Genomic DNA, 25254 nt, shown 5'->3' on the forward strand with positions numbered 1-25254 from the left:
GTTGGCGCCAGGTGGGCGAGAACCTGGCGAAGGAGCACCCGGAGAGGGGCAGTGTACCCCGCCAGCAAAACCTGGTCTTGTTCTCGGCAGTCTTGGAACTGGGCATTTGGTGGCACCGTCCCATTAGGAAATATACCTGTACTCCTCTCCACCTCCTAACCCCGGCTGCAAGTCTGGGCTTTTCTGCACAGCTTGGAAAGATCAAAGTTTGTTTGTAGCATTCTTCCTTCTCGAGGGGAAAGCGTTTCCTCCAGGGGAAGCGGGAAGCGAGTTCCAGGGAAAATAGCGCCTCTGTCCACGAAATCCACTTTGCCGGCCTTTCACAGTACCTGAGTTGCAACTCACCACCTTCTCGTCCCTCAATACTTCCCTAGTATCAAGCACCTACTATCAGCTAGATATTCTGCAAGACAGCCCAGAGAAAGAGAGGGAATGTAAGGTAGGAATTCTCCAGGTCTTACAGACCTGGACGTTGGGGGTCCCGGGCGTAGCCCAGATTCAAACGCCCCACGACTTTGAGTCCACGCCCTGTCCTCTCCAGTCCCCACACTCATTCTACCCCCGCGGTTTCAAAACTGCATCGGACCCGCTCTAGAGTTTTCCATGTTTCTTCTGTGGAAAGTGAGTTGCTGTTCCGATCCAAAGAAGTCGTGTGAAAATTGCTGATGGATCTAGGCCTGCTTAGGTGGGAAGCACGGCCCTGGTTGTAGGGCCTTGACTCCTATAATCTCTTTGTGCTTCCGGTCAGGCAGGGACAAGGCTGATAAAGTGATTGACAAGTAGCTGAGCCCATCAGTAAAAATGAGCCCAGCTAGCAAATAAAACGGGCAGGACTGACTGACTCGTCAGTAACCTCCCCCCCCCCCCCCATTATTTTAGCTACTGCAGTGGTGTGACATGAATGATGCGGGATGTATGCGAACCTCTGGAACTGTCCCGGTGGTCCCGGGCAGTGAAGGGGTCCCCAGCGCCGGGAGGAGAAGCCCTTCTGGACGACCGGGCTTTTCTGCTCTTGGAGGGAGGGACCGACTTCGCTGCTGTGACTCGGGAGAGACAACGTGTGCAGGAACCGAAGTAGAAACTGCTCTCTAGCTTTTTCTCTGGGAACGGTTGACGCGATTGTTATCTCCAGTGGGAACGTGAATGTGAACGATGTCTCTCCCTCATCTGTTGTCTTTGAGCAGCAAGGGATGATCTTTATAAGCATTTTAAAAATAGAAACATGGAACCACTCCCGCCTCCACCCCTTTGAATGAGCTCATTAAAACCACACCTCATCTTCTGGGAACTAAGTATTAGCCTTGTACTTCCTACAGAGAAGACTCCCAAATACAGCTGCATTTTAAGGAGCCCGTGAAATGGCTGTTCCAGAAGGTTCTGATTGGCTGTTAATGACTTCTAGGATGGTAGAATTCCTCTGGTGGGGTGAATTGAGAGGAAGTATTCTATTAAAAAAAGATTTTTTTTTTAAGTCGAACAAAGATTGGGTCTGGTGTCCTGGAAGAGACTGAAGAAAGAGAACAATGGAATGGAAAGAAAAAGTTTGCAGACTCCTTGCATTTTACTTGGTCAGGACTTGGTTACACGGTCTTGCAAAAGCAATCCTGCTTTTTTAGGAGCTTGCTAGCCAAGTGAGGTTTAAACTTGACAAGGAGAAACCACCTGACCCAACGTGTGCACAACCCATAGGAGAGTTACCCAAGAAACCATCATGAAGTTCATTACAAAACAGGTCTTTTGAAGCTGTTAGGCAGCCAACAAAATGCACTTTAAAATTGAGTGGCAACCTGTTACAGTTTACTTGACGCTTTCTCCACTTACAGGTCGGGACAATAATGGGTTTGTAATCTGCAGTTTGCAAATCAGAACTCATTTACTCATGGAAACAAAATGATTAACTATGGGTAGATCAGCAGTCAGAGCATTGACCTTAGGTAACTCCAATGGGGCTCTCTACTAATAAACAGAATATAGGACACTGCTTTCCAACGTTTTGCATATTCATAAAGTGTAATGATTAGAGAATACTGGAATTAACTGGAATAAGTTGGGGGATATCTATAGATCACTTGGTGAAAAATGTGTTTCATTTTCTTAAATTATAATAACAGTAAAATACAAAGTATTTGAAGATAATTTGTGAATTTGAATAAAGCTTTGAATAATATTTTGTTTACATATTTTTAAATTATTGATTTATTTTTGAGAGAGAGATAGACAGAGTGTGAGTGGGGGAGGGGCAGAGAGAGAGGAAGACACAGAATTTGAAGCAGGTTCCTGGCTCTGAGCTATCAGCAGAGCCTGACTTGGGGCTTGAACTTATGAACCTCGAGATCATGACCTGAGCCGAAGTCAGATGCCTAACCAACTGAGTCACCCAGATGCCCCTAAATAAGATATTTTTAAAGTTAAGAGGAACTTGAGACTGATTTCATGAGCATAACTTTTTAACTTTTTTCTATATTGTAACAATTACACATATTTACCACTTAAGATGTTTGAATAATGATCTGTCCAAACTTCTGATAATAAACTTCGGATGAGACCCTATACAGGCAGACACGTGAGTAAATTTAGAATCATTATACTCTTCAACAAATTTCTTTAAGTTTACTTATTTATTCTGAGAGAGAGAGAAAAAGAGTGTGAGTAGGGGAGGGGCAGAGAGAGGAGTGAGAGAGAATCCCAAGTAGGCTCGCTGTCAGTGCGTAGCCCGATGTGGGGCTCAAACCCGCCAACTGTGAGATCATGACCTGAACCGAAATCAAGAGTTGGACGCTTAACTGCTTAACCGACTGAGCCGCCCAGGCTCCCTGACCTTTAAAACAATTTTTAAAGTTGAAATGGTGTTTTAAAAATCCAGTAACTCTTTTTCCTTCATGGGCGTATGTAAGTTTCTCATGGTAAGTGTGAGAGTTTCAAATTATAATTGGACTTTTTCATGTTAAGTCTTTCAAAGTGACAAAGCTTCAATCTGCAGAACAGCCATGCCCTGTCGAAGCAGTTAGCTTGGACAACACTAAAAAGACACATTAGCCTAAAGGATGAAGTATCCAGTAGAGGAGGAGATTCAGGGCTGACTCCCCCTGCTCAGGGACCTCCAGACCTCAGGCCCTGCCCCCACGGCCAACTGCTCTGGGGCCTTTGGCCAGGCTTCTCTGGTACCTGAAACAAACCGATTCCTCTGTCACAGCCTGGGTCGCTGCAGCTGCTGGCTGTGGACCTGCTTGGCCTCACTCACCCTCTGAGGTGGATTAGGGATGCCCCTTAGACCTGTAGAGACTGCCTGGTGAGTCATTAAATTCTGCTCTGCCCCGGCAGCACCCATCCCAGATGAAACTCCATCCCTGGAGCTCTGGGCCGCGCATGATTACCTTAAGAAGCAAGGGGTGAGCACCTACGATGCATTCAGGACACATCTGTGTGCAAGGCTGTGCCCTCAGCTCCTGCAGCCCTCTCCCCGGCTCCCTAGGACTCTTGGTGGGGGAGTGCAGCCAAGGATGAAAGGGACCCTGTCTCTGTCCCCCTCCTTCTTTTTGCCTCCTCACCTTTTGGAATACCGTACTCATCAACTTTGGTCAGCAGTATGCAAAGTGGGAACAGCAACTGAACAAGGAAAATGGGGCCTCACGTGGGGGGAAGGGGAGGAAAATCCCCCAGTAAGCCATGGGGAGGGAGGGGAAGTTCCGGAATACTCTGAGCTGTGGCCACTGTTTATCTAGGAGGGCTGTGTGTAAAACTGGGCCTGTGTGTGAATCAGAGACCTTCTGCTCTCCTGTGCAGAAAGCTAAAACGTAGGTCTTTCAAAGTGCCTGAATTGTGTAATTCTGTGTGACATGTATTATGTTTTTATTAACTGCTTTGTCCTATGACTTCCTCAAATTTGAGGTCCTGGAACCATACTCTGAAAATAGAAACTGCCCTATGCTTCTCCCTTCCACCTCCCAAATAGAAAGTCCTGGTACAGCATTTCTTAATCTTGGGCTTCCGAAATTGCCACATGGTTCAGGATGCCCCCCAGGAGCTGTGCAAAGCTCTGTCCTTCAGGCTGGTGCAAATGCTTTCATTTTTCACATTTAAAAAAAATGTTTATTTTGGGGGGAGAGAGAGAGAGAGAGAGAGAGACTGCAGGGGAGGGGCCGAGAGAGAGGGACACAGAGAATCCCAGCCAGGCTCACGCTGTCAGCTCAGAGCCCAATGCTGGGCTCAAAACCCCTAAGCGGAGATCATGACCTGAGCGGAAGTCAGATGCTAAACCGACTGAGCCATCCAGGTGCCCCCATTTTTCAATTTTTTTTAAGAGGAGGAGAAAGGCTCAGCAGTGCAGCTCCCCCAAACTGCCTGGAGGAATCCCAGGTGGATTTGTGTAGATTACCCACAGGTGCCGCCTGTCACTTGTTTTATTAACCTCAGCCCCCCACCACCCTCCCCTGCCCGGGACTGTGTAATCGCCTGCAAATGCTGCAGAGAAAAGGCCGTCCCGGTGATGTGAGGGAAGTGTGGACAACATACTGTTTGCTGAGGGAAGGCATTGCTTCAAAAAGGTAAGTACAGGGATGGGCACTGAGTAATGGACAGAAATGTTGAATCAATATATTGCACATCTGATGCTAATGTAACATGTACATTAACTATACTGGAATTTAAAAAACCTTTTAAATATACTGGGATTAAAAAATAAAAAATAATAATCGCGAATGGAAATGCATAGTAGAAAAAACATGCTAGAATAGCATACTCCCCGCCCAAACACTTTAACATTCCTCTTTTGAAATAGTATTCTTCACACACAGCATGTTAGGAAACAGGTCGTGTTATTTCAACAGCCTGTGAGAGTTATGGCATGCTTATCTTCATGTGATTTTTTTTAATTATTAATTTTTTCAGAGAGAGAGAGAGAGAGAGAGAGAGAATCCCAGGCAGAGAGAGAGAGAGAGAGAGAGAGAGAGAGAGAATCCCAGGCAGACTCTGTGCCGAGGGGCTCAAACTCACAAACCGTGAGATCGTGACCTGAGCCAAAATCAGGAGTCTCTGACACTTAACTGACTGAACCACCCAGGTGGCCCCCATGTGATTTTTTAAAATCAAGTGAGTTAAATGCATTTTGTGTTTTGCCCTTGTGGTTACATTACTGCACTAGAAATAATTGCCAACAGATTCCATTGTTTTAGTGTGTGTGCAGGGGGTAGGGGTATACTTCTCTCTCACTTTTTAATTTTTTTATCTTTATTTAAAAATCTTTTTCTAACGTTTATTTATTTTTGCGAGACATAGGGAGACAGAATGAGCAGCAGAGGAACAGAGAGAGAGGGAGACACAGAATCCGAAGCAGGCTCCAGGCTCTGAGCTATCAGCCCAGAGTCCGACACAGGGCTCGAACCCATGAACCGTGAGATCATGACCTGAGCCGAAGTCAGTTGCTTAACCGACTGAGCCACCCAGGCGCCCCTATCTTTATTTTTAAGTAGGCTCCATGCGGGGCTTGAACTCAGGACCGTGAGATCAAGACCTGGGCTGAGATCAAGAGTCAAATGCTCCACTAACTGAGCCACCCTTTTTCCCTTAGTTAAAGCCATAGATTACTATTCATCACTTTTTTTCTTAGTATCAAGATGCTTTGGTGGATGGATTTCATAATCCTGAAGTATCACTATACGCTTAGACCATATGAAAATAACGATAATAATAGCTATTGTGTTTCAAGCATTTACCATGACCTAGGCACTCCCTTTAGCTAGATTACTTCACAGCAGTCCTGACGTGGGACTAGTGTCTCCTTTTGCATGGGGGGGATTTACATGCATTTAAAGAGGTTAAGTATTATGTCCAAGGAAACTGGATTCTGACCCATGCCTGTCTGACCCCCAACCTAAATAATAACTTTCTGCATTAACCAGCACGTGGTTACCTCCCACAGCAAAAGCACTGAGGTGCCAGCTGGAAGAAAACAGGACTGACCGTAGGCAAAATTGTGAAATGCCCCAGATTGCTTTCCTATTCTGGCCACTCCTCTCCTTTCCTCCAGCCTCTGGCCCCCTTCCTCAAGATGTGAATGGATTTCAGGCATACCTCAACCAGGTGTGTGTGTGTGTGTGTGTGTGTGTGTGTGTGTGTGTGTGTCTGTGTGTTGTTTGTAAAATTTTTTAATATTTATTTTTGGGAGGGGGGAGAGGGACAGAGAGACACAGGGACACTGAATCTGAAGCAGGTTCCAGGCTCGGAGCTGTCCGCGCAAAAGCTGGCACGGGGCTCAAACCCATGAACCATGAGATCATCACCTGATTCAAAATCCAAGGTTTAATGGACAGCGCCACCCAGGCCCCCCTAGGTGTTTATATTTTTAATCTTTTATCTCTAATTGTGACAGGAGAAGTTCTGAAGGAATTTTAGCTGTCTTCCAGGGGTAGAGATGTCAGGGATCACTGAGCTCAGAAAGCCTCAAATATGGGACACCAGTTTTGCTTGTACTTAAAGTAACTCCTCTTGGGGTCTGCAGGAACCCAGAGAGACTTCCTGCCCCACTCACCCCCGTTCTGGGCGTGATGGTAGGCTTGTGGAGGTGTTGCTGGGTCCTAAAATGTTCTCAAGGCCGGCAAGCAGCTGGTTCCACTTACCCGACCATCTCTACCACAGATGTGCAGTCCCTAGGCCAGCACTGTCCCCAACATGCTGAGTAGAGCCCGTTTTTACCAGCTCACAGTGCCACCAGTATTAAACTTTTCAGGATCTGCGAGAACTGGTTGCTGAACCGTCAGTATTGAAAATAAAATTACATGAAATCAAAAGTGAGTAAGATAGATATTAAAGACAAAGGTAAGAGATCCTAAAACCCTGAAAACTTACCCCTGATTATTTTGTTGCACTTCACTATTTTCCAGGCTCCTGAGGTTACCCATGCCTGTTCCATGTGTGTGGTGGAAATATGACCGTATGACGGGCTTCAGCACAGTTGTTGGCAACTCTGCATTCGGTGGCCTCACATTGGTGGCTTAAAATAGGCTGAGGTGGGAGTATTCACACCACGGAAACCAGCAAATGCTACAAACCAGGGCAAGTTTTTGAGAAGACTGGTTATTAAATATTTAGCGGCACACCATTGCCTATAGATAAAATTTATGTTTTCAGGCACTTCGGATACATTTCAGGTAATTAATTGTGTGGGGTTTTTTTTATTTAAAAAAAATTTTTTTTTCTTAATGTTTTTATTTATTTTTGAGACAGAGAGAGACAGAGCATGAGCAGGGAAGGGGCAGAGAGAGAGGGAGACACAGAATCGGAAGCAGGCTCCAGGCTCTGAGCCATCAGCACAGAGCCCAATGCGGGGCTTGAACTCACAGACTGTGAGATCATGACCTGAGCCGAAGTCGGACGCTCAACCGACTGAGCCACCCCGGCACCCCATTAATTGTGTGTTTTTAAAAAATTTTTTACTGTTTATTTATTTTCGAGAGAGACAGAGTGTGAGCAGGGGAGGGCAGAGAGAGAGGGAGACACAGAATCCGAAGCAGGCTCCAGGCTCTGAGCTGTCAGCACAGAGCCCGATGCGGGGCTCAAACTCACAAACTGTGAGATCATGACATGAGCTGAAGTCAGAGGCCTAACGGACTGAGCCACCGAGGCGCCCCAATTAATTGTGTTTTTGTGATCTACTTTTGCTTTTTGTTTTTTTGTTTTTTTTTTAAATTTTTTTTTTCAACGTTTGTTTATTTTTTTGGGACAGAGAGAGACAGAGCATGAACGGGGGAGGGGCAGAGAGAGAGAGGGAGACACAGAATCGGAAACAGGCTCCAGGCTCTGATCCGTCAGCCCAGAGCCCGACGCGGGGCTGGAACTCACGGACCGCGAGATCGTGACCTGGCTGAAGTCGGACGCTTAACCGACTGCGCCACCCAGGCGCCCCTACTTTTGCTTTTTGAATATTCGGTGATACATCTGAATATCTCATTTCCACCCAAGTAGCAAAATCTCCAATGATGAAGGCTGGCGGTTGGCCTCCACCTTCTGCTGGTAGAAGGCTTCCTGTATAGTTCTATCCTATTCTAACAACAGAGCTGGGAAGGGGAAAAGACCACCAGTGGCCATCAGATGGTCCAGGCGTAGTGGGCCTGGTCCCCAGCAGTGGGAGAGGGCACTTTCATTCATAATCTGAACCCTCACGCTGTCCCTGGCTGGGCTTGGGATCAGCAGTCCGCATTCGCCTGTAGGAATCACCTGAGGAATTCTCATTTAGTAGATGAAGGCTCAAAGACCTCAGTTTTGGAAAGCTCCAGGAGAATGTTACTGGGAAACACCGGGCTTTTGGGATAGAGCGCTTTTGGGGATTCAGACCTCTGCTTTGTCACTTTCTGTCCATGTGACCCTGTGCTGATCACTTCAGGTCATGGAGCCTTCGGTTTTTGTGTGTGTGTGGAAAGGAAAACAAAAGCTACTCTGTTTTCATTTTACTTTTTACAATTTCAAAAGCTGATAACAACCCACAGCTTTGACATTGGGAGAAAACTTAAAGCAATTATTATTGTGAATTTATACCATTTTACAATACTTTTGAAACAAACATAATAATTTCATCTACTTATCAGTTTTTAATCACTAATACAGTAACCCTGAAAGCTGCTGTAGTTTGCCCTAAAACCTAGAGATTAGTGACCCAAGTAACTCAGATAATATACTGAGCCCAAATTCTTTTTTTTTTTTTTAATTTTTTTTAACGTTTATTTATTTTTGAGACAGAGAGAGACAGAGCATGAACAGGGGAGGGGCAGAGAGAGAGGGAGACACAGAACCGGAAGCAGGCTCCAGGCTCTGAGCCATCAGCCCAGAGCCCGATGTGGGGCTGGAACTCACAGACCGCGAGATGGTGACCTGAGCTGAAGTCAGACGCTTAACCGACTGAGCCACCCAGGCGCCCCCCTTTTTTTTTTTTTTAATTTTTAAAAGTTTGCTTATTTTTGAGAGAGGAAGAAAGAGATAACACGTGTACATGAGCAGGGGAGGGGCAGAGAGAGAGAGGGGAGGGAGAAAGAGAGAATCCCTGGCAGGCTCACAACTGTTAGTGCAGAGTCTGACGTGGGGCTCGAACTCACAAAACCATGAGATCACGACCTCAACTGAAATCAAAAGTTGGATGCATAGCCGACTGAGCCATCCTGGCACCCCCCCAGAGTCCAAATTCTAACCCAGATGTGTTGCTTTCCGAATTATGTAGGCATTAGATTATGATATTCTTGGAGTTAGCAGGTGCTAAATCACTGATTCAAGAGATACTTATGGGGATTGATAGACTCTAGGAACACAAGTCACGTTGTCTAGCTGCGGCTATTTATCGTCCACGGAACCGCTGGCCAGTCCACCCTACTTCTGCTGCAGCCCTGCTCTGAGTCTACACCAGCTTGTCCCCACCTCCTTGCTTGCTCTCAAAACCTCTCACCGCAAGGGGTCCTAGTCAAGTGAATTGCTGTCAGGTCAGCTCCCCTACTTCACCCATCAGATCCAGGATTTCTAAGCATAGTCTGCGGCACAGACCTCCAAGGGGGGCTGGAATAATGAGATGCATCTTCCTACCCCCAGTGACTCAAAGATGGGGAAGCTCCAAGTATGCCACACAGTTCCCATGAAGACCCCCATCCCAATGCACAGGTTATGGCGTACCCACTACGAGAATACCAGATTAGCGCATCAAAAGCGTGTACTTTTTAAAGACTTAAATCTGATTGCAACACAATTCGTGTTGGGTAAAGACATTTTAGAAAACAGAAACAGTGAAATTTACACGGACCCCTCCCACCCCCGCCCCATCCCAGATCGGAGATAATGACATCGTTCTGATTTTCTGTGTCATTCACAGAAATTAAGATTTTGTTGCCTTTATCTCTGGCAACTGCTTCTAAAATTAACTTTACAAGTGAGAAACAAGGAATAACCACCACGTTATTTCAAAGGCAATCTGCTCACTCATTCATTCATTTAACACATCCTTGAGTGTGTATTAAATTCATTTCCAACTTCTGGGAAATAGCACTAGACAAACTCAGTGGCTTTCAGGGAGCTTATAGCTAGGGGAGCAAGAGACACATACAAGGGTATAGTTTGTGACCAGCATTTCCTGAAAGAAATGAACAAGGTGGAGGAAGTTAGGGGGTGGAGAGAGGCTTATGGACTAGGCTTTGCTTAGATCAGAGAGGACTTTTCTGAGAATGTGCACCTCACATAAAGATAATGATGTAGATTATGGCAAACTGGTACAGGTCAAAAGTTGCCATGTAGGAATAACTGTTTGTCACTTAAACCCGTGCTTCAATTGTGTTATTAGTTGATGTGGCTAGATTCTCAAAGTAAGCAAAGACGTTAGAGGTGATTTAATCCAACACCTTCAATTTGTAAATGATGAAAATGAGGTCAAGGGAATCACTTAGCCAGAGTTGTGTTATTGGCAAATAACAGAACTGTGTTCAGAGGCTAGCTTTTTAGACCCACAAATCCTGTTATTATTGTAACACATAGCTCCTTTTATTTATTGATTGATTAAAAAAATTTTTAATTGTTTATTTATTTTTGAGAGAGACAGAGCATGAGTGGGGAGGGGCAGAGAGCAAGGGAGACACAGAATCTGAAGCAGGCTCCAGGCTCTGAGCCCGACATGGGGCTTGAACCTACGAATTGTGAGATCATGACATGAGCCCGAGTCAGATGCTCAACCGACTGAGCCACCCAGGTGCCCCTGGGGCTCCTTTTAGAGAAGAATAATATAAAGAAATGTTGCTTTATCTAGTTCCCATAAATATACTGTAATCAAATATAATCAATTGCACAATCTTTTTTTCCTGATACTAGTCTGGGGCGAAAGAACATGATTTAGTGCTATGTAATGTCCAGATGTGGTTTTTTTTTTCTTTTTTTGCCTTTTATTTGCTGTGTGATTTGGAAAAGCTACTTCATCCTTCTGAGCTGTGGTTTTCTTATTCAGGAAACCAGAACGCTTAGTAAATATGGTTACTATTCCAACGTTTAAATGGAGAAAATAGTAAGAGAGGAAAATGGCATATAGGGTGAAAAAATTTAATATCCTCCACGGGGGTGGGGGTGGGAATAGAATAGAACTTGGTGGTGGTTGGGATTTTCTTTCACCTGAATTGGGCTCTGGTTAGGAACAGAAACCCCGGGTCAGTGCGTGGAGAAACCTGGGGAACCGATTCAGTGGGTCAAAGTTATCTTGCTGTGGCTTTTCTTTTTAAGATACCAAACCTTCCGGTTTTCTTCAGTGCTGCTTTTATTATACTTTATTTCTTGCATCACTAGTTATGTGGTAATGGTTTCATTTTTACCATGTAAACTGGATTATCCCTCTGCAAATCTCCCGAGGGTTCTTGGGAAAATGTCTAAAATTGATAAGAAACAGGACATTTTTAAGGAAAAACCCAGCTAAGAAATCATTGAATGTTTTACATAGTGTGCAGAGGTTTTAGGAAGGTCTTGCCAGCCTCTTTAGAAAGGTCCATATAAAGGCCTAGTTTATGTCTCAGGGAATTGAATGGAGGGCTTATTTTTTAGAATACTGGGACAGATTGGAATAAGCCTAACTTTTAATGTCTCGGAGCCTGTAGCGACGAGGCTCAACAGGCAGGCTTCTCTTTTCCTAGCCCAGCTGGGTTGCCACAGACCAAGCAGAAGTGGCTTGATGAGGAGGTGGGGGGGGGGGGTGTTGGGGGGTGGAAATGCGGGCTCTGTCCCCAGGGGAAGGATCATACTGTTCCCAGACAATGGTCTTCATCCAGCTGGAGGCTGGTTTCCTCTGCCTTGCTGCCCGGGGCAGGCATTTCTGATCACAGGAAGACAGTCTCCCTGTAGCTTGGTGGCTGCAACATTTTCTCAGGGGTGGGCAAAGAAGCCAGTGACAGATGGCTCTGAGAGTGAGCAACCCACAGAAGAAAGCAACGCGGCAAAGCAAACTCACTTCCCTCTTCAAAGGATCTTTTCTTTGTTCTTTCTTCCTTTCCTTTTTCAAAGAAAATACAGTATTAAATGTGGCAAGAAGAGGGGCGCCTGGGTGGCTCAGTTGGGTAAGCGTCCGACTTCAGCTCAGTTCGTGAGTTCGAGCCCTGCGTCGGGCTCCGTGCTGACAGCTCAGAGCCTGGAGCCTGCTTCACATTCTGTGTCTCCCTCTCTCTCTGCCCCTCCTCAACTTGTGCCCTGTCACTCTCTCTCTCAAAAATAAATAAATACTAAAATTTTTAAAAAATGTGGCAACAAGAGGGGCGCCTGGGCGGCTCAGTCGGTGTAGTCGGACTCTTTGGTTCAGGTCATGATCTCATGCTTTGTGAGTTCAAGCCCCCACATGGGGCTCCGTGCCGACAGCGTAGAGTCTGCTTGAGATTCTCCATCTCCTTCTCTCTGGCCCCACCCCTTCACTCTCTGTTTCTCTGTCTCTCAAAAATAAATACAAACTTAAAGAAAATGTGGCAAGAAGAGAAATGCGTATTTCTGCCCTGATGACTGTGTGTCTGAGTGCGTGGGCTGGTTAGGATCTAAGTTCATAGAACTCCGTATTAAAGTTGGCTTCACAATCAAAATTGACATACAGTATCTATGAATCTGTAGAACTCTTTGTAATCCGAGCAAAAAATTAGTAGAAGCGAATTCAGCAGCTGTAACAGTTATTATTAGTATTGTTATTGTTGTTGTTGTTGTTGTTATCCTGAATATGGCAAGAAAGCATTAGCCTGTTCTCCAGGGAGAAAAGCAACAATAATCTAGCAATAACTCGACTATGAGAGGTGTTTTTCATGTGGTAAAACAACCTCTTCAGAAAAGCTAGACTTCCATGGGATCACACACACATGCAGTGATGGCCTTCAGCGGTGCCTCTCAAGTTTTAGCACACCTGACAGCTTCCAAAAAACACAGATTCCTGAATCCCACCCCTAGACAGTCAGATTAATAAGCCTGCAGGTAAAGCCCAGAACTCTTGTATTTTAATAAGCTCACCAGATGCTTCTGAAGCGAGAATCAGGTCCCTGGACCAACTTTAGAAACCCTATCCTCCCAAAAAGAGAAAAAACACTTAGTCTAGAATATGCAAACTCAAACTGCAGCCACATTAGGGTGACATCCCAAAAGCTGACGTTCACATTTTCAAAACATTTATTTATAAGCACTTGTACATGAGGTTAAATCCAATCGACCATTCATAGTCCCAAAATAGCAGCAATTGCTTAGAAAAAAAAAAAAAATCATACAGGAGGGGCACCTGGGTGGCTCAGTCAGTGAACATCTGACTCTTGGTTTTGGTTCAGGTCATGATCTCATGGCTCATGAGTTCGAGCCCCATGTCAGGCAGCTAAGAGGCTACTCGGGATTCTCTGTCTCCCTTTCTCTCTACCCCTCCCCTGCTAGAGCTCTCCTCTCTCTCTCTCTCTCTCTCTCTCTCTCTCTCAAAATAAATAAATAAGAATTTTTTAAGAGAAAAAAATCATACAGGAAAGAGAAAAGTTGTCAATGCTACTTATTTGCATAAAGCATTTCAGAGGGTAGTGAAGAAGATACAGAACTCTCTTTTTTAAATTTTTTTAATGTTTATTTATTTTTGAGAGAGAGAGAATGAATGAATGAATGAATGAATGAGTGGGAGAAGGGCAGAGAGAGCGGGAGAAAGAAAATCCCAAGTAGGCTCTGTGCTCTCAACCCAGGGCTCAAACCCACGAGCCGTGAGATCATGACCTGAGCCGAAGTCGGTCGCTCAACCGACTGAGCCATTCAGGTGGCCCAGAACTCTTTCTTTGTAGCTCAGAGTTCTATGAAATTCATTGAATTAAAGACATTCTTATAGTCCTGATGGAAATGTTTCCTATGATTTCAGGCCTGTCCAAAAGTCCTCCATGTATTCTGAGGTGCCCAAATCACTTTGAGGATCTTAGGTAGTTTTTATTTTTTTAATATTGTTAAAATATTATACTTTTCCTTCAGAGAGAGGTAGAGAGAGACACACAGAGATCTATCAAGATGGGACTGTTGAACACTGATCACTGTTCTGTCTTTGCTTACAGTCTTTTGTTTTGTTTTTAAACATGGAGCAAATTATTTAATCTCGCTGTGCCTCAGTTTCCTTACCCATAGAACAAGAGGTGATAGCTTATTTTAGTAAGTCTAAGATAAACACTTTCCCCATAGTTTAAAATCTTCGAAACCAAAGTGTGCTTTACCATCGACAGTGAAAAAGCATTGTGTCCCAGGTTAAATGGCAGCATTTTTCTCAGTGGTACCTAAAATAATGGAGTGTTTTATGATAATGGAATACCTATATCCTAGGGTCTTGTGGGGGTTACCTGACTCAAGAAACAAGATACTTAGAGCTGTGACTGGCTGGTATTATTCACTTAATAAATTAATGTATTAGATTCTAAATGAATTAGTCACTCCTTGTTGAACCTCTAGATTGTCTCTAATAACCCTACATCATATACTGTGTTGAAAGCCTTGTGTGTAAACCTTGAAGTGTATCTCTAATCCAGAAGTAGAATTACTAGGTCACAAGCACAAACATATTGAAGGCATGGACTTATAATCATGGTGACTAGAAAGTCAGTCAGACCTGAGAGTGACAACTTTGCGATCTTGGTCATTTTACCTCATCTTTCCACATGTGTTTTTGCATCTAAAAAGTAGGAATAATGATAACATTCACAGGCATATTGTGAGGTTTAAGTAAGACGATGCAGTTAGACACAATATAGCATAGGTCCGTAGTGAGTTACAAATCAGTGTAAGCTATTTTTTAAAACATGTATTTCTTTTTGAGAGAGAAAGAGAGACAGAGTGTGAGCGAGGGACTAGCAGAGAGAGGGGGAGACACAGAATCCGAAGCAGGCTCCAGGCTCTGAACTGTCAGCCCAGAGTTGGATGCGGGGCTTGAACTCATGGACTGTGAGATCATGACCTGAGCCGAAGTTGGACACTCAACCGACTGAGCCACCCAGGTGCCCCAGAATAAGCTATTTTCATTAGGACATTGGGACACAGGTATGACTGCATAACCTCATGCTAGCTTTGGAGGATTCTGATCTCCAGTTTTCAACAGTGTCCCCATGTGGCCATAACTGTAACAGCAGCAGCAGAGAATGGGCGAGTGTAGTCAGAAAGGGTCAGATTCATCTGTTCTGGTGGTGCTGACAGAACATTTGGAAGGCAGAAGCCTGTGCAGAGGATTCGTGCATGATCTGAGGTAGACAGACTCGGGAAACAATGAATGCTGCCAATCTGAATATGAGAGCCTGAGCGATTGTTCTAAATATTGAAAGACGATCTCATTTATATCTCATAGATATATGAGAACTGGTGAAAGATTACAACATCCTTTCTGTGGATACACCATAGGAACAGTTTATTTCTCTGCATAATATAACCATGAAAAATCACTTAGACAATTTTATTTGGGCCCTATAAATTCTGGAAAATTCTAAGAAGACTGAATTTTAGTGAGTGGTCGGGATAAGCATGCTGATATCCAAGCTGCAATTCATGATAGGCCTCCTGGCTTGAACTTCTGGAAAAAATGGGATGCCTAGAGCTCAGAAAGACAACCAGAGGACTTCAACATATCTTTTTCGGAGGACACAATTCAGTCCTTAATAGTAGATACACTTAGTAAACAAAAAAATTAAGGCCACTATCTGTAACAAATATTCAGTAGTACCTGGAAGTTTGGTTCTTTCTTCCTGTATTTGAGAGAATCTATGCGGACAGTTATTGATAGACATAGAGAAACCTGAATGAACTGACCTCAGCTAACTAGAACCCCCAACTTTTGAACAAAGATTTATTTACACTAGCCTTTTCTTTTTTTTTAAGTTTATTTTACTTATTTTGGGAGAGAGAGAGCAAGCACGGGAGGGGCAAAGAGAGAAAGAGAGAGAGAATCCCAAGCAGGCTCCACACTGTCCGCACAGAGCCCGATGTGGGGCTCGAACTCATGAGTTCATGACCTGAACCAAAATACAGAGTCGGTTGCTTAACCAACTGAGCCATACAGGTACCCCAGTATTAGCCTATTTAAAGAGAAGTCATTAGGGGCTCCTGGGTGGCTCAGTCGGTTGAGCGTCCGGCTTCAGCTCAGGTCATGATCTCGCAGTCTGTGAGTTCGAGCCCCACGTCGGGCTCTGTGCTGACAGCTCAGAGCCTGGAGCCTGCTTCGGATTCTGTGTCCTCCAGTCTCTCTGCCCCTTCCCCACTCATGCTCTGTCTCTCTTTGTCTCAGAAATAAATAAACATTAAAAAAATTAAAGAGAAGTCATTAACAATAAAAGAATCAGATATCATGGGTATAACTTTTATTAAATATTAAGTAGATACAAAATAATATTTACAAATATGTGTATAGTAAGAAAAATTCTAATGTAGTGAACACACGTGGCCCTGCCACACAGTTTAAAACATAAAACATTACCATATCTTTGAAATGTCCTATATGGAATTTTTTAGTGGTAAAGTTAATATATTGAGACATGCTTACTGTAAAATATTGTATATAATTAGAATTCTATGATGTAAAAATTTGAAGTCTTCTCATGACAAAAGTACTCTCTAGGCAAAGTAACTCATTCTTTGTAATAAAGGAAGAGAGTTTCATGGTATGTCTGTACCCTAGCTGATATAACCAACAACTGATACTGAAGTTATTTCCATTTTTCTGCTTTTACATTTAATGCTGCGGTGAACCTGACTGTATACATAATATTGCTCACTTGTGCAAGTCTATCTATAGGGTAAATTCCCAGAAATGGAAATGGTGGGTAAAAGTCATGAATGTGTATTTTAAATTTACATAATTGGAGTTGGTTTTCTGATATATCACATTAAAGTGCTTCCACGTAAAAGAACTGTTGCAACAGTCTCTAGAAAACGATAACAAGTCAGCCCTTGAACCCAAATTTAATATGGTGGACTATAACCTAGTTGACCATACTACATACAAAGATGACTTCAGTTCACAAAGGAGATCAGGGAAAGCCCCCTGATGCAGGGCCACTCGTTGGAATTTTCTGGGGCAAGTACTTTACTATTTGGATCAACCGTGAGTCATTCGTTTAACAAACATACTGTCTACTTACATCGTTTCCACAGGGTACAGATTTCTAAGTCCAGTCCCTCCACTTGGGAACTAGATTCCATCCTGCTGAGGACATAGCTCAGCGATTTTCTCTTCTGTCTACCATAGCACCTATGTTCTAGCTCTGCTAGATTGCTTTGATCAGCAAACAGACATGCTATTTCTTCATAACTCACTTCTCTACTCACCTACTCACTCACCTTAGTAGTAAAATCCCTAAAACAGTTTTCTGTATTATCAGTTTTGTCTCCTCTCATTTGCATTTGAACCCATTTCAATTGGGTTTTCATTATCCATCTTCCACTAAAACTGCTTTTGTCAACAATATTAGTGACCTCCATACTTTTTGCAAAATCTTTCTCTATTCTACTTATCACCACTGGCATACTCTCTATTTTAATTATATTTGTTTATTGAATGTCTCTCCCTACTAAAAGATAAGCTTCATAAGAGCAAGGATTTTATCTGTTTTTGGGTTTTTTTTCATTTTATCTCCAGCATCTAGAACATTGCCCATAGTATTAAATCAATAATATTTGTCCAATAGATATGTAAACATATTTAATTGAGCTTATGCTGTACTTGAAGAAAAACAGATAATAAGTAAAACAAGCATATAAATATATATAGAATGTCAGATGGCAAAATATGCTATCAAAAAAGAGCAGGTTAGGAGGGGGGAATACCAAGCCATATTTGGGGGGTAAAAGCATTGTTATTTTATAAGGTGATCAAAAAAATTCTTCCCTCATGAGGCAATATTTGAAGAGACATGAAGGAAGTAAAGCAGTAAGGCATATGGGAGAAAAACAACCAAGGAAGAGAATACAGCAAATGCTAATGTCCTGAGGTGCAAACTTTCTTGGAATTTTGAGAAATATCAAGGAGACTAGTATTAGAAAGAGCAGAGTAGATGGGGCAGAGAGTGACAGGAAGTGTGCTCTAGAAGAAGTGGAAGGCTGGCTTACAACAGATCTTGTAAGTTTTTAGCTTTTACTCTGGAGTGGTAAGAAGTCCCTGGAGGGTTTTGAAAATATCTACACATTCAATGCAATCCCAGTCAAGATTGCACCAGCATTCTTCTCAAAGCTAGAACAAGCAATCCTAAAATTCATATGGAACCACAAAAGACCCCGAATAGCCAAAGTAATTTTGAAGAAGACCAAAGCAGGAGGCATCACAATCCCAGACTTTAGCCTCTACTACAAAGCTGTCATCATCAAGACAGCATGGTATTGGCACAAAAACAGACACATAGACCAATGGAATAGAATAGAAACCCCAGAACTAGACCCATAAAAGTACGGCCAACTCATCTTTGACAAAGCAGGAAAGAATATCCAATGGAAAAAAGACAGTCCCTTTAACAAATGGTGCTGGGAGAACTGGACAGCAACATGCAGAAGGTTGAAACTAGACCACTTTCTCACACCATTCACAAAAATAAACTCAAAGTGGATAAAGGGCCTGAATGTGAGACAGGAAACCATCAAAACCCTAGAGGAGAAAACAGGAAAAGACCTCTCTGACCTCAGCCGTAGCAATTTCTTACTTGACATATCCCCAAAGGCAAGGGAATTAAAAGCAAAAAACTATCGGGACCTCACGAAGGTAAAAAGCTTCTGCACAGCAAAGGAAACAATGAACAAAACTAAAAGGCAACCAACGGAATGGGAAAAGATATTTGCAAATGACATATCGGACAAAGGGCTAGTATCCAAAATCTATAAAGAGCTCACCAAACTCCACACCCGAAAAACAAATAATCCAGTGAAGAAATGGGCAGAAAACATGAATACACACTTCTCTAAAGAAGACATCCGGATGGCCAACAGACACATGAAAAGATGCTCAGCGTCACTCCTCATCAGGGAAATACAAATCAAAACCACACTCAGATATCACCTCACACCAGTTGGAGTGGCCAAAATGAACAAATCAGGAGACTATAGATGCTGGAGAGGATGTGGAGAAACGGGAACCCTCTTGCACTGTTGGTGGGAATGCAAACTGGTGCAGCCACTCTGGAAAACAATGTGGAGGTTCCTCAAAAATTTAAAAATAGACCTACCCTATGACCCCGCAGTAGCACTGCTAGGAATTTACCCAAGGGACACTTGTACCCCAATGTTTATAGCAGCACTCTCAACAATAGCCAAATTATGGAAAGAGCCTAAATGTCCATCAACTGATGAATGGATAAAGAAATTGTGGTTCATATACACAATGGAGTACTACAGGGCAATGAGAAAGAACGAAATATGGCCCTTTGTAGAAACGTGGATGGAACTGGAGAGTGTGATGCTAAGTGAAATAAGCCATACAGAGAAAGACAGATGCCATATGTTTTCACTCTTATGTGGATCCTGAGAAACTTAACAGGAACCCATGGGGGAGGGGAAGGAAAAAAAAAAAAGAGAGAGGTTAGAGTGGGAGAGAGCCAAAGCATAAGAGACTCTTAAAAACTGAGAACAACTGAGGGCTGATGGGGGGTGGGAGGGAGGGGAGGGTGAGTGATGGGTATTGAAGAGGGCAACTCTTGGGATGAGCACTGGGTGTTGTATGGATACCAATTTGACAATAAATTTCATATATTTAAATAAATAGATAAATAAATAAAGTGGAAAAAAATGAAAAGAAGAGTGGAATGATCACTACACTGTAGCCAATGGGATGAGAACAGACTGTATGGAGCATGAGAGAGAGGCAAACTGGTTAAGAGGTTAGAGCAAAACTACAGGTAAGCTGAATGCAGCAACATGTAAAAAGAATTACACACCATGACCAGTGGGATTATTAGAGAAATGCAAGATTGGTTTAAAGGCTGAATATTAATTAATGTTATATGCCACATTAAAAGAATGCACTTATCATCTCGATAGATGTAGGAAAAAAACAAAACAATCCAATGTCCTTTCATGATAAAAATGCTTAACAAACAGAAAGGGAAGAGAACTTCTTCAACCTGGTAAAGGGTATTTACAAAACACCCACAACTAACATCATAAACTATACAGGAAGACTGGATGCTTTTCCACTAAGAACAGGAAGAATACAGGATGGTCATTCTCACCACTTCAATTCAACATTTCGCTGGAGGTTCTATCCAGAGTAATTAAGTAAGAAAATTAAATAAAAGCTTCCAAACCATAAAGGAAGAAATAAAACTGTCTCTCTTTGCAGATTATCTTGTATGTAGAAAAATCTAACACAGCTACAAACAAAACAAAACAAAAACAAAAAACAAAAATTATTAAAGCTGAAACTGAGTCATCAATGCTACTGGATACAATATAAACACACAAAAACCAATTGTGTTTCTATACCCTTGCAATGAACAATCTAAAGAAAAATAAGAAAAGAATTCCACCTATAGTAGCATCACAAAGAATAAAATACTTAGAAATAAGTACATTTAATAAGTACAAGACTTATACACTGAACACTGGAAAACATTGTTGAAAGAAATTAAAGAAGACCTAAGCAAATGGAAGGCCCTCCCATGTTCACATTTTAGATCTAATGTTGTTAAAGATGACGATACTCCTGAAGTTGATCTACAGATTCAGCACAATTATTCTCAAAATCTCAGCTGCCTTTTTGGAAGCAACTGAGAAGCTGATAATAAAATGTATATGGAAATACAGGGGCTCATAACAGTTTCTAAAGTAATTTTGGAAAAAAAGAACAAGGTTGGAAAACTCACTTCTCAATTTTAAAAAACTTTCTGCAAAGCAACATTGATCAAGACAGGGAGGTACTGATGTAAGGATAAACATATAGATCAATGGAATAGAATTGAGACTCCAGAAATAAGCACAGGTATCTGTGATCATCTGACTTCAACAAATATGCCAATGCCATTTAATGGGCAAAGTAGAGCCTTTTAAACAAATAGTACTGGGACAAATTGAATATCCACATCCAAAACCATGAAATCAGATGCCTAACTCATACCATATACAAAAATTTACTCAAAATTAATCAAAGACCTAAATGTATGAGCTAAAAATGTTAAAATCTTAGAAGCAAACATAGGGATAAATCTTCACAACCTTGGGATAGGCAATGTTTCTTAGATATAACACTAAAACACAAGCAACAAAAGAAAAAAAATTAGATTTCATCAAAATCAACTTTTATGTTTCAAAGGACACTATCAAGTAAATGAAGTTAAACCCACAGAATAGGATCAAGTGCTTGCAAATCATACATCTGATAAAGACATATCCAGAATATGTAAAGAACTCTTAAAACAGTAGTAAAATAATTCAGTTAAAAATGGGCAAAGGATCTGAATAAACATTTTTCCAAAGAAAATACACAAATGACCAATAATCATATGAAGAGAGCTCAACATTCATCAAATGCAAATCAAAAGTGGGATACCACTCATATCCATTGGCAAGGCTATTAAAACACACACACACACAAAAACCCAGAAGGGCTACCTGGGTGGCTCAGTCAGCTAAGCATCTGACTTTGGCTCAGGTCATGATCTCACGGGTTCATGGGTTTGAGCCCCACATCGGGCTCTGTGCAGACAGCTCAGAGCCTGGAGCCTGCTTCAGATTCTGTGTCACCCTTGCTCTCTGCCCCTCCCCTGCTCATGCTCTGTCTCTGTCTCTCAAAATGAATACACGTTAAAAAAAAAAAAAAGAAAAAAACAAGTATTGGTAAGAATGTGCAGAAATTGGAAACTTCTTACACTACTAGTGGGAATGAAAATCATGCAGTTGCTTTGGAAAATAGCCTGACATTTCCTCGAAAGATTAAACACAGAATTACCATACAGCCCAGCACTTCTACTCATAGGTATATGGCCAAGAGAAGTGAAAACATATGTTCATACAAAAACTGATAATGGATGTTCATAGCAGCATTATTTATAATATCCAAAAGACAGAAACAACAGAAATGGGCAACCATATGTGGCATATCCATTGTTAAAAATAAGACAACAGGCCCCAGATAGAGTCACTTGTGTAAGCCTCATGTAACCAAAACAAAACCTAATTACAGTTTCAACTCTCCCAGAAATAGAATCTTAAGCCCATCAATCAGAACTCACCTGATTAGAACCAGTTTATTTGACTGATAAACTGGGACATCCCCTAAAGGAAAGTAACTTTATGCAAACCAGTGTGTTTTTTGCTCACTATTACTTCCTTGTTCCTGCTCTCTTCTGCCTGTGAAAATCTTTCATTTATATTTTCAAGTCTTCCTTTCTGCCTATAAACACCCTTTCTGTCTGCCAGATTGGACGTTGCCTGATTTGAATTTATTTTTGTTCAAACAATCTCTTAAAATTTTTAATATGCCCCAGCTTATCTTTTAACACCATGTGATGGACTATTATTTGGCCATAGAAAGGAAATGAAGTGCTGATAGATGCTACAGCATAGAAGAACCTTGAAAGTATTATGCCAAGTGAAGGAGGCCAGTCACAAAAACACATATTGCATGATTCTATTTCTATGAAATGTCTAGAAAAGGCAAAAGCATGGAGACAAAAAGTAGATAAGTGGTTATTTAGGGCTGGGGGGAATGTGGGGACTGGGGGAGTGATAGCTAATGGGCACAAGGTTTCTTTTGGAGCTGATGAAAGTGTTCTAAAAATGATTATGCCTATTGTTGCACAACTTTGTGGTATACTCACAACCACTGAATGGGACAACTAAAGTGGTGAATTGTGTAGAATATGAACTAAATCTCAGTAAACTTGTTATAAGAAAAAAGAAAAACTTTGCACCAGGTAATCTAGGTTTAACTCCCATCTCTGTCCCGGACTGGCTGTGTAACTTTACAAAATGTTACTTAACTTGCATACGCCTCAGTCTCCCCGTAAATAAACGGCGATAATAATAGTTCCCATCTCACAGGCTTGTTGTAAGGGTTGAGAGCCAGTACGTGTAAAGGTCTGATAAAGAAAAAGTGTTATCACTTACTCTACTCTTAAGTATAGATTCCCAAATAAGTGCTCCTTCCCTATGACTTTGAGGTCCGGTTCTATTTTCATGACTCTATTTGAAAGAGTAGGTGGTGGGCTCGTTCTACGGGGGGCTCTTCTTTTTAGAGAACCGTGGGAGAGCAAAACCGAAACGAATCTGAAAGCAAAGGCATCTTCAGGCCGGCAACTTTCGCCCAGTTTGACCCTCTAGGCTTCCCGTTCCTTACTCCTCAGCACGCACGCGCAGGAGCCAGGTGCCCTTTTCGTCTTCCTGCCTGTTACTTTGACAATGGCGGCTCGCGCTGTGGGGTTGTTGGCCAGTTTACCCCTCTGTGCTCAGAGAAATCAAGTGCTGCGTCCTATCCACAGGCTTCTCAGTTGCCCAAGAACTGTGGCCGCAGAAATTAAAAGAGAAGAGCAGTCGTCGGGGAGCGTGGAGACAGGTGATGGCGCCGTGTCCTCGGTTTGCTCTGTAGCCGCGACCCACCGCGGGCGAGGGAAGGGGGAAGAGACTGGGATCGCGGGCGAGCGCGTGGCCCGTGGACACGGCCGAGGAGCCTTTGGCAATAGGGTGAGGTTGTGTCCCATCCTCCTCTAATCTCACTAGGGGAACTTAGAGCCACCCGTTGCTCATGGTAGTAGTGGGGTGTGATGTTAATTCGGGGAGGCCTGTGCACAGTAATGAAGTTTAAATCTTTGTGAAGTTCAGGCCACGAGCACAGTTTGCTTATATTTTATACTTTGATAAAATACAGTGATAACGGTGATGCCACATATCGGTCAGTTGCTTCATTCACAAATGTATCTGATTTACAAGCTGTTGGAGGACGGGTGTATTGAAGCATTTATGAGTAACAGTATTCCGCGCTTCCGAATGTAGGATTCTGCCTGTGAAAATTATTCCCTTTTGCTTTATCCTTTTGGCCGTTTTAGTAACCTGGTAACGGGTTTGCATTCACTGGAACAGGCTGCCGACCCGGAGACGTTCTAAATTTATATGCTTCTTTGCGTATTATTGAAGCCCTGTTGTGACCCCCAAGAGCTGTATCTTCTTTACAATTTCTAAAACAATCTAGCAAAAAATGTTTCATTGTCTCCACTTAACAGGTGTAGAAAGAGGCTAAAAGAACCAAGCAACTTGTGTAAGGTTACATATCGAGTTAATTTAGATCTCGAGTGAAGTTAATAGGCAAAATGTTTATTTCTACCATTTCTTGGAGCTGTAGTTTTAAGAGAGAAAATTACTTCTGGTAGTAGTTTTATAGTAGGCTGAACAAGTAAAATGTTCCCTCCTAAAATAAATGGTAGGATTTTTCTTCTCCTCAGACTGTAAATAAAGGGTCGTATTGACAGGGAGTGGAAATACTGCTTGGATTGTTTTTTGTAGAAGCTGTTTCTGTTAAAAATTCTTAAGTAACTCTGGAAATTTGAGTAAGAATTCTGCCAAAGAAGCTGTTTTAATTTAGCATCTGAATAGTGGTTTAAATTTGGGAGTATTTTCATATGCTCTTTGAGAAAATAGAACTCTGTAAAGTTGGTATGGAAGGAGTTATTACTCGTTTATAGATGAGAAAACAGGCTAGTCCAAGTGGCTAGCTCAAACTTATCCATCTATTAAGTAGCAGTGATAAGGAAAAACCTGATTCCAAGGCTGTACTCTTCATTTAGTACAGCTTTGTTGTTTTTGTTAGAAAATGTGTTTCATTTTGTATCATATAACTGGCTAAATATACAGGGACTCTTGTGGTGTGCAACAAAATCATCATTTGAATTTCTTTTCCATTTTTAAAAAGAGAAGGAAGTAACTGCACCTAATACTCAGAAGCATAAAATTTTATCATTGGAAGGAACTTGGGAAATATCCAGTTGAGGTTTCCATTTAATGTGAGAACTCATTGGAAAACATTCCCAGTAATGTTTTCTAGTAACAAGGAACACACTATTTCATAAATCAGCTAATTCCATCTTTTGGTTGGGTTCTAATGGTTTGAAAATGTTTGTAATGCGCTAAAATCTACTAATTTCCCATTTCCATGTTAGTTTTGACATAGCTTTCATTTGAGTAGTGGAAAAGAACCCCGATTTTAAGAGTAAGAATATATAGTGTATATAGTGTATTATACTCTTTGGGATGCAGGTGACAGAAGCTAAGTCAACTTAGCTTAAGTAGAAAGGGGAGAATGTACCAACCCATGTAACCAAACTC

At 42.2% G+C, this 25254-nt stretch overlaps 1 protein-coding gene across 1 annotated transcript in view; it reads left to right on the plus strand.

Moving 5' to 3' along the window:
- The first annotated feature begins 23337 nt into the window (after window positions 1–23337).
- MTPAP (mitochondrial poly(A) polymerase) overlaps window positions 23338–25254 on the plus strand; it is a 32352-nt gene continuing 30435 nt past the window's right edge. The window contains exon 1 of the mRNA XM_047065576.1: window positions 23338–23491. Within this exon, the coding sequence (XP_046921532.1) occupies window positions 23338–23491 (154 nt within the window). The remainder of the gene's footprint in view (window positions 23492–25254) is intronic.

The sequence above is a fragment of the Lynx rufus genome, unplaced genomic scaffold, assembly GCF_022079265.1.
Source record: "Lynx rufus isolate CCGP_SWC_20201006 ecotype Redwood Valley unplaced genomic scaffold, mLynRuf1.p SCAF_7, whole genome shotgun sequence".
Classification (NCBI taxonomy): domain Eukaryota; kingdom Metazoa; phylum Chordata; class Mammalia; order Carnivora; family Felidae; genus Lynx; species Lynx rufus.